General features: G+C 36.4%; 1 protein-coding gene across 1 annotated transcript; it reads right to left on the reverse strand.

Annotated features, from left to right (window-relative positions):
• Positions 1-416: 416 nt before the first annotated feature.
• LOC128244372 (zinc finger MYM-type protein 1-like) lies at positions 417-3,497 on the reverse strand. The gene is made up of 2 exons (XM_052962385.1): positions 3,220-3,497; positions 417-2,475 (listed from the first exon to the last, which is right to left on the reverse strand). The coding sequence occupies exons 1-2, from the start codon at positions 3,495-3,497 to the stop codon at positions 417-419; spliced, it is 2,337 nt and encodes a 778-aa protein (XP_052818345.1).
• Between the last annotated feature and the right edge of the window lie 7,594 nt (positions 3,498-11,091).

Raw genomic sequence — 11,091 nt, forward strand, 5'->3', positions numbered from 1 at the left:
GTCAAGCTCAGTACGAATGGCAGTGCACATCATCACGAAATACCACTGTAAATATCATAATTGTTTTATTCATTGCACGGCAACTACTTAAATGTTTGGTGCTGGTTGTTCACAAGCCGAGACTATTCCTATTCAAACACAGCAGGGATCCTCACGAAGTACCATTGTGAATAAGTGTTCTTTTCATTCGCCCTCAACCAGGCGCGTAGCTGGATCAAAATCAATGTGGACGCCCATTGAGGCGGCGAAGCCGCCGAAGTGCTAGGGGGGTCTGGGGGCATGCCCCCCCGGAATTTTTTGAAACTGTTGAATGTAAATGGTGACATCTGACGCATTTTGGAAACGTATTATTGCCTTAAAATACTGAAACAAATTTCTCTTTTCACATCTGATTTATTTATTTGTGAACACATTCATTAAACAAAGTCAAGCCTTCGGCTTTTGCTTCCAGCGAATTTAGACACTACCTGGTCAATGTCAATGTTAACATCCCGATATACGTGCATCAGGGCAAGTCCTGTCATGCGCTCTGTCCGCATCGTCGACCTCAGGTAGGTTTTCACCCTGCGCATAACGCTAAAGCTCCGTTCAGCAGTAGCAGATGATGCCGGCATGGTCAGAAGAATGGTGAGTACTGTATAAACTCCCTTGTAAAGATCCGGATTGGTTGATGCTACAGTTTCACCCAATGTGCTTGGTTTGTCATTTTCATCCATCAATTGCCATCTAGCCTTCCACCGCCTAACCTCGTTATGGAATGACTGGTTTCCCTGAGGTAGGTCCACCGAATACCCCGCAAAAATGAGATCCACCATTCCGTCTGTGCAAAGGTTCAACTTGGATGGAATCAAGTACTGTGCACGGAATCTTTCCTCGGCCACAATCAATCTGTCGCTAAGTTCTTGACACAAATGGTCCAAGAAAGGGAAGTAGAGAGCTCGCTGCCAATACTGTTGTGGATCATTGGCCGGTGGGTTTGCCCGGTTTCGTTGGCGTTGAGCAAGACGGGGCATTGAAGGTTCAATCTCAAATTCTGCTGCAATATCTTTAGCGCTCTGAAACAATGCTTCCCAGACATTAGGGTCTGCCCTTTCGTTTTGAAACTGGCGGATGAGGGTTTGACTTTCTCGCGTTGCCTCAAGCAAATCGCAGTCGACTGCCTGAAGAAGATAAGACAACGGAACTGTACTTTGCATAACGTGCTCAGCAACGACCAGTCCGATTATGAAGTCAAACTTCATGATCGACGCCAAGTGTTGGCCTGCCTTGTCATCGCCATCCTCCTGTAGCTGTTCAAGGGCATGAACAACAACGCTGTATGCTGACTTGAACGTTGAGAGGGCATCGGCTCGGCTAGTCCACCTAGTTTCACACAGAGTTCTCAGTTTGGTGCGTTTCTTCAGCTTTTCCTGTGCGTCTTGGTCAGCAGCAAGTTCATCAACAAAGAAGTTTAGTCTTTTGGCCGAATAATCAAATGCAAACCCTACCTCTTGCACAGTTGTCATCACTGACCTTATGCATGGGTCCTTGCTGCTATGCATAACTGCTAGGTTGAGGCAGTGGGCTCTACAGTGTACATACAGCGCAGACGGCACCCGTTGACGAATTCGTGCCTGTACGCCCCTGTGCTTTCCAGACATATTTGCGGCACCATCATAAGCCTGAGACCGCATCTTATCTACTTCGATTCCATGATTTTCAAGAGAGGTCAAGAGTAGTTCTGCAAGTACCTCGCCAGTTGTTCTACTTGCTTGAACAAATCCAAGAAAATCTTCACGGACTCTAAATTGCTGGGAACCGCTTCCACGTTGGACAAATCGCAGACACACGGACACCTGTTCTTTTGTTGACTTGTCGGTCGACTCATCGGCTATAAGAGCGAAACAGACTGCATCATTGCATGCCTGCACAATTTCGATCTGTATCTGCTCAGCACACAAACAGATCAGTTCATTCTGTATGTCGGGCGATGTGTATGTTGCCCTACGATTTTCTGGAACATTTAGATGCTGTGCTAGGATAGGGTCATCTGCTGCCTTTGAATGCAGTATGGCTAAAAAATTGCTTCGTTCTTCTGTATTACCTCTGATAGCGATATTTTGCTTACCACAAAGGACGATTACTTCTATAATTTTCCTGAGAATATGGCGGTTCTGCTCCACTAGGCGTCTGTGACTGTCCGATACAGAACTTGTGATGGGTTCCATCTTACCTGATTGTATATCAAGAAAATGTTCCGCCATAGCTGTAACATTGTGATGGTTTGACTCTGCTAATTCGTGCCTCTTGACGTACTTGGCTAGGTTGGACCAATCCTTCACTGGTGTACTGATGAAAGTTTTCTCCTTCGCATCTTTCCGTCCAAATACGAAACAGGGGGCGCAGAATAAGGCATCTGTAGAAATCGAGTATCTGAGCCAGGGGTGGTCTGTCAACCAGCTTGATGACAGCTTTCTCATTTTCCCATGGATGCTTCTACAAAAGAGAAAACAAAAGATGTATTAGTTGACCTGGTTCTGACTTCTATCAAGGAACAGTTTTCACCAAGAAGTGTCCGGTAAATTGTATTATAAATTTACCAAAGCTCTTTTTTGATGCAACTACCATAACCTATAAATGTTTAAAATTTAATGCAACTAGGGTCTACACTATTTTGTTTACCTAACCCTGTACCTGCTATTCGCGACTATTCATGCTTACTCAAACAGCTTGAATCCAGACCAGACGCCGAGTATCTCATCTGGATCCAAGTTTTTTTTAATACTAGAAAAAGGGTATACCAAATTTGAAGAAAATCGGACGATATTTAAAATTGAAGTAGACGATATTTTTAGCAGACGACAATTTTCGTAGCCGCCCGGCTAAGGGTAAAAAGCATGACTAAACATATATGTTACATACTTAACTAATATCGACGACGTGATCGAGATTTAAAGGTCTGTCAGACTGGGGGCGTATTCATAAAGCTTCTTAGGAAAATCTCAAATTAGAGTGATAAATTCAAAGGCAGATTTCTCGGTTTTTACCCACAACACTTCAATGAAATTGTGTATGCTCAAATGTTAAACAACGTTTTACACAAGCATGCCATGTTGCAATGAAGTATAATTGAAAATAAACTGGAAATTTGCATTTTAAATTTTTACTTGAGTTGGGGATTTTTAAATCTGCGTGTCACTTAATTGTATTTTTTTGCATTCAAAAGACAACACAACCTACCTTGAGGGAAAGTTGAACATATGGCAGTCAGTCCATGTGTCTTTCAATATCGACCATTTCCACTTTGCTTCAAGTTCTCCACTTGCCGCAGTAGCTATATCAGGATATGAAGGACCACTGTGGGTAGACTTAACTGGCTGAGCCTGTCCAGGTTTGGTGCTGTCAGATTCTGTGGCAGATAGATCTAGGTCCATGCTGTTTGCATGCTCCGAAGGTGCCGTGCCGGTTGCTTCTGGGCACGCAGTCGCTGTCGCGGTTTCAAACATCCGCTTGAACATTTTGTCCAGTGTCATAGGTTTTGTTTTTTTCATTTTTTACAACAGCCCGAGGACGACCGCCATGAATTAATAAAATATTAAAAATATATTGACGTCACTTTCATATGTAGTGGATGACATACTAGTTGTGACGTCATAGTATGACACAGTTATCGACCGGGTCACCCAGAGTGGCGTGTAATTGACCTGATGTGCCGTTTTACTTTAAGTATTACACACTTTTTTCGTTTAAATTATTAAAAAAAAATACTTTTATTTATTCAATAAAAGTAAACTCGTGAAAATAATGTGCACGCCCGGGCGTCTTGGCGTAAAGGCAGCTACGCGCCTGTTGACAACGTCCTTTCATTTGTATATGTGTTGTTTTTCATTATTGTAAACCAACATCATGCATTGTCCGACAATTATGTAACCCCTGTTCCTAGTATCCGGATTTTTTTGTACACCGAAAACAAATTATTGTACATACAATGTAGTTAAGCTGTCTGTCCTTTTATATGTAACTGCATGTATGTTTTTGATAAATGAACTGTATGATTATTATAACGAGTGAACTTAAATGTGCAATAACAAATTAACAAGTCCAAGAATAAAACGTTTCATATAAATTGTTCTTTAACATTTCAATGTGCTATATAATGCTTTTCAACTCCTCTCTTCACCTCTTTTTCCCTTCCTTTGGAACACTCAGTTTTTATACGATTTCACATACGCCTAATGGTATTCAAGCTGCGAAGGCAAAGTTACCGTTTCTGAATTTGTTTGTACAAAGTGACAGTCATATATAACTTTAAATAAATCATTACTTATGGTCACTTAGGGTTAGTTTACAGTTACTGGGTAAGAAAATCTGCGGATCTACATCGGTAAATAATAAGTAACAAAAGTTCCAAAACACACTGTCAACTCATCAGAATTAAGCTGTAGTACCATATGATGTTTACATTACGCATTAACCGTGTACAATTGTATCAGAAACATTGCCTGCTAACCGTTTAAACATTTGATTTTGAATGTATTCAACAATAAACATACAGGTATTTTACTTAATCTGTGAAGTCACATTTGGATATAAACGAAACCCTAACCGAGTCGTTTGAAGATAACCACAACGTTTTTAAATAAACACAATATTACTAAATTAGATAACTACATTTACATGAAGTCCCATAAGCCACTATATTACATTATGCATAAACATAAATGAACATGTAAATATAACCAATAACTAAAGTAAATAGAAGTAAAAAGCAAACATTTTTCAGAATACAAATATGATACATGTATATCGATGATATAAAACTGTTTGTGTGTGCTTAATTGTGATTCTATAAAACACACATAAAGGGCTCATCGTAGTATACCCTAGAAGTTTATGGACGTTGTGTATATCTGAAATTAGGTATTGTACATTATAACACACATACAATTAATAAACAAATGTGCATACACAGAACGAAGTGTTTTGCAATATAACTAAAATACGAAGATAATTTTAAAAATATATATGAATTATCAGTGGATCCATATAATCCGAAGTCGGATTTCCATTGAATTTTCATTTCATTTATTTTTTGTTCAAGTATCTATAACTTCGGCGATTTTGAAATTTTTTCATCAGAATTTAAAATTTAAACCTTTTATCATGTGCATTCAAATATGCATACAATAAAACATGTGTGTTATCATTGGATATTGGATGGAATTGGATTCCGGGTTCATCATGTACCAGTATAACAACTATTGAATAGATAAAACGTCTCATTCTACAAACGATACAGAGGTTCCGATTTGTACAGTATAATTCAATATTTACATGTACATGTATTAACTTGTGATATATGTTTGAATTGTTTTGCTATGCTTCACCATATTTCAGGTCCAAGTTGGCCCTTGCTCTGGAGCGCAGACGATGCCGCCGAAACGGGCAGTGCACGCGCCCCACGACACTGCCAGGCGCATAGGGGTCGGGATCCTGATTCGGCAAGTAGGGAGCAGTCATGGGCATGTCTGGCAGTTTTTCGAAATAAACCACGGTATCAAACTACAGTTTAAGGTAAGAAAACATCGAGTTATAAATTGAGTTTCTCTCGATCTGAGTTTAGAACTTACCCTGATGTTTTTATGTCAAGGTCAACAACCTCATGAACACTCATGATTGCAGTAGAAAGATGAAATGTTTGACCTTAAACAGAGATTATCCCATACTGTTTCAAACGCCTAGTTAAAGCATTCAATAAGTGACAACCAACCCCACCCCTAATCAATGTATAATACACAACTTGTGTGTATTGATTTTTGTTTTATTGCTGACTTCTGTATATCAGATCTAAGATCTGAGTGTCCTGCTGTTCAGTTCTTGAAGTTTATAATAGAAATGAACAAATGTTTTTTTTTTTTTTTTTTTTTTTTAAATTTCAAATAGTGATTATTTTTACAATGCTTTAGAATAATGATATATATGATAGCCCGTTTATATAACTGCACATGATGCTTCAAAATGTGGATATTACCATTAAAGTGCATTGAAATATGTCAGTCAAATATATATATAGAATGCCGTCATACAGCCCATGCATCTATATTGTGTAATATTGATTGTGTTTTTGAGCTAACCATGACCAACTATCAAACTAAACCATGTATTTTAGACCAGGAAAAACCTTGACACAGGAAATTACCTAATTTATACAGACACTCGATTTTGACCGTGCAAACTCCGTTTACCTCGAGGACAGAGTTCCTTGGATTGATGCCAAAGATGACCGCTTACAGGAAGTAAAAGGTGATAGTTTGTAAGAAATTAAAATCCTATAAGAAGAGCCGTGAAGAGTTAGAGTAAGTATCAAAAACGTATTAAAATAAATATCTCATTTCAAGTAATACAGCAAAAAGAAAAGCAAGTGAGAAGCCGGTAGTTAAAGATAAACATTCAACCCTGTGAAGAGGCATTCGGAGCTCCTCGGCCATTTTATCGAAAACAACCTCGGATGTATTTGGACGGTTTACATACTCAAAGAGTGGTACGTTTAAGTCCGCGTAGTAATTTTATTTAGCAGTTAAACTTTGTGACATTACTCTTGGGATTCTTAAATATGTTTGCAATAATACAATTCAATGGCAATCAATTTAAACTTAGATCAATAAATACAACTCTAAAACACTACATTTAATTAATGATATAATTCAAAAATTTACGAACTACTTCAACTGATGTACCTGCATACATCCAAGGTTGTTTTTGAAAAAAATGGCCGAGGAGTTCCGAATGGTTAAGAGGAGGATCGCAATACTATATTACAGTTATTTACTTTGAGTAGTCCAGTGTGTGGCATGATATACAGGACATTTGTTGATTTCAGTGTCAGATCGTATTTTATTTCACGAGTAACATTTTAAGACCTGTGTTTACAAGTTGCGAAACTACGAGTGAAATTAAATTTCATTTTATCAAAAGCAAGTAAAACACGATCAAACATTGAATCACTATTGGTAGTTTTTATGCTTGGTTTCGGGTTTTTATTGGTATTTAATTTTTGTGTTTGAAACAACGCTACACACGAGACACCCCTCACGCAACTTTTGACAGCTGATGACTTTGCTGTCAATTCTATGTCCGGCCAGTGGAGAAATTGTTCCAAGATATGTTGCATAATTTGTCAATCACTCGTGTTTTAGGGCTAACAGTTTATGAATATTCACCTGTGAAATTTTATTTTTGCATCTATGTTCCTATTCACAGGAAATGCACAGACGATTTGTTTTATTGAACAGAACATTTAATCGTGTTTTAGGGCTAACAGTTTCTGAATATTCACCTGTGACATTTTATTTTTGCATCTATGTTCCTATTTACTGGGAATGCACGAAAGATTTTTTATTTAACAGAGCATGCCGTCATAAAAAAAAAACCACAGGTCGCCATTAATTGAATGCGAATTTGGAAATGTCGAACGAGTTTATACACAAGACGAATGTTGATGTTAGGCATCAAAGACGCGGCTGAATGGGTTTTATTGAATATTTAGATATATACCTATTGATGTTCATGAAACATTCTGATTAAGTTTCATGAATATTAGACCAAACATAATGCCTCTACTGTGTTCCAGATTGGACCTAGTCACCTAGTTTTTGACCCACGTGAAAAATATCGATACCCAATTGGCTCAATAAAGTCATGTGACAATATATACAATTGTTAACATTCCGAATAAACACGGACATAGCCGAACTATGACGGTTTAATCAACTTTCTAGATCGTAGTTACTCGGTCGTCTCCGGCATGCGTAAATTATTTAGACTGGTACCTTGCATTATTACCGATAAAATGATTGGTGTCGGGTCGATTCGGCCAAGATATCATTTCGGCCTGATCCTTTTCGGCCTACTTTTATTCATTAATGTTTGTTTTAAATCGTGTGAATTACGCTTTGAACTTTCATTTTATATCAGTTAAATTGAAATTGCGTTAATTTCGTTATTGCTACTTTTATTTGTTAGTAAAATCGCGTGAATTAAGCTTTGTCCTTCCATTTGATATCACTTAAATTTAAAATAGTCAATTAATGTCGTGTTAAGGCATTTATATTTGTTATCAAATGCATAATTTTAACTATTATTCACAATATGCCCGTAAATTCTCACATGCTTATTTACTACCACAGCGTGTATATGAATCGTTTTCACAGAAAGTAAATTTCTAAAATAACGAACTCGTAAGACCGGCGACCAGTCAATACAAAAACAGAGATACAATGTAATAACTTTTTTTAATTCCCTGTTTTAAACATTAGGCTTATTCGTTTTATATGACGTTTTGGAAGTTTTACACGCATCAAAACGGTTATTGACGACAAATTTGAAGTAAAGTCGAATAAGAGTTGATATCATTAACAAATCTTTTTTTTTCATAACTAAAATTTATCCGTATACACTTCCCCATTGGCAATTACAAACATGTATCCCTATAGACGCGGCCTCCAGGTAATAAACATTGGTTTAAAACAGTTACTTAAGTTTTGAAGTTTGTTTTAGGATACACTTGTAGACAGTCACAACTCATTGCCAGAGATCAAACTGAATCGCTTGAAGACGGGTCATTTTCCAGACAAAGAGTGAAGTCATAAAGATATGAACATATATTTGCTTAATTGTACAACATTAAATATATGTTTGAGCAACACCTGTTTACTTTTGTTATTTGTTTTGCACGAACGCAAATCTTCGAACACTCAGCTTCAAATAAAAAAAATAGTTTGAATAACATTACTTGAATAAACGATAAGTTATTTGGGTTTCTTTCAAAAATATCTTTATCTGAACACATACATACTTTAGATATCTTTTAATTACTTTCGGCAATATCCACTGGTTCAAAAGTGATCAATTTAGTTTTGATTGAGGGGAAGTAATTTCCCTTATTTTTAAAATAGTTCCAAAAGTTAATATTTTCACTCCTTAGTTTGCATTAAAAATATTAAATTGATATTTTCAAGGTTGTTATTTCACTGATAAAACTATATTTTTGATCGAAAATCATAAAATTAATATTTCTATCAATTATTGATTACTTAAAATTTAAAGATTAAATTGACGAAAAATGATAACTCGTATAAACACACAAAAACATAAATGACCAAGTAATGGCAACAGTACCTACTACCCATTTATTGACAATATACAAGAATCAGAAGGTATCGGGTGTAGTAACTGTAGCGTAATATTTTGTCAATGACAAAGTACTCCAAGTAAAGAGCCATTAACATTTATCTTTTAAACACGTTATCGTATAATGTTCTGAGTTCTTCTCCTTTTTCTTGTTTGTGTTAGTCAACATACGAGTGTATTTACATTTTATTTTACTGCGATACTTGTTTTCCAGGTGTTGATGTCATTGAAGAACAGATCAGACCAAGATTTGTAAAATGTCATCTTCCATATGATTTTCTGCCAAGTCGGTTAAAAGATGGCAAGGGAAGGGTACTTAAACTTATGATACTATTAGTATTCATTCAAATAAATAGTGATGTGAACCATATAACAACTTATCATTACAGGCCAATTTCCGCATTTTCAGATTATATACGTATCCCGAAACGCCAAGGACGTATTTCAATCCTACTACCGCATTATGCTGTGGGATGACCAACTTGACACATCTAAAGAAACCTTAAACACTTTCTTTGAAAACTTCGTGAAAGGCAAAGGTCAATTAAGTTTTAGAAAAGATTACAAAATATCGAACTTAAGTATCATTTTTTAACATTTAAAGCATCGTTACAATTTATCTTGATCAAAACTTGTAATATTAGCTGCCTTTTATGTGAATTGTTATTGCATGTCCGTTTGACATTTTATTCTTGTGCCAAAAACATGATTGCAACACGCTTTGGTCTGGCATTACTGCCGTTGTACTGGCGTTTGATACTTGTGCCACAAACATGATCACACCTACCTTTTGGATTCCTGGCATTTCATCTCTGTGCCAGAAACAAAGTTACAACAGCCGTTTGGATGGCGTTACTGTAACATTACTTGCGTTTCCTCATTATGCCAGAAACAAGATCACCACAGTTTTAATGGCGTTTTAATGTCAGAAATGAGATTACCAAAGGCGTTTGGCATGCGTAAACGTCGTTTTACTGGCTTTTACTCGTTTTGCCTGAAATAATATATCATTAAGAATTTATCTGGCATATGGTCCTCTAGTTGGATAAAAGGTCACGACATGCGTTTTACGTGTATCAGATACATGATCACAACAGACATTTCTATGGATTTTGTCTCTTCTTCCAGAAACATGAACCCAGCAGGCGTTCGGCTAGCGTTTGATACATTTGCCAGACACAAGATTACACCAGCATTTTTCTGATTGATATGTCCGTATGGTCCATAACATAACTCCCCCAAATTATGGGAACTCCTGATAAATTCTTTCATTTTTTGTATATTGCATAATAATGTTTTCGTTTCCCGTTGCAAAATGAATTGAAAATGACATACTGTAATTACTAGCTTCAGAACTATACGGATTATGGACCTACCATGTCATTGGCTACTGGGAAAAACGCGAAGACAACAATACTTAGCTTTTATGATACTTCATATATTGTAATAACTAGTGAATAAAACTAATTGAGGGGACCAAACATTTTTTTATTAAAGTTTAAAATAAAAACAATTAAATTGATGTTCATGCTGAAAATTGGAACATGTTTAGTTTGCGTTTTAAAAAAAAACATATTTTAAATGAATCCTTAAAAGATGTCAGACAATTTTAGATATATTATTGTCATGTATTATGTTTATATAACTTACTGAAAAAATAATTCAAAATACAAAATGTAGCTTCAATTTAAACATGTACTTATCTTTACAATAACAGGATATACCGACGACCATTCGAACAATAGCAACGTTTCTGGAACGAACTATAACGGAAGATTACGTCACAGAAATATGTAAACATTGCAACGTGAGCAATATGAGGAACAATCCGATGGTCAACTTTTCTTACAAGGCAAGGAATATGTCGATTCGCCAAGAAGCGGGAGCATTTATAAATAAAGGTTAATAATTCACATTAGTATG

The sequence above is a fragment of the Mya arenaria genome, chromosome 8 (assembly GCF_026914265.1).
Source record: "Mya arenaria isolate MELC-2E11 chromosome 8, ASM2691426v1".
Classification (NCBI taxonomy): Eukaryota; Metazoa; Mollusca; class Bivalvia; order Myida; family Myidae; genus Mya; species Mya arenaria.

Coding starts and splice junctions, on each gene's coding strand:
- LOC128244372 (XM_052962385.1), bottom strand. CDS start 3,497: ATGTTCAAGCGGATGTTTGAAACCGCGACAGCGACTGCGTGCCCAGAA. Junction 2,476..3,219: donor ATGTTCAACTTTCCCTCAAG/GTAGGTTGTGTT, acceptor TCTCTTTTGTAG/AAGCATCCATGGGAAAATGA.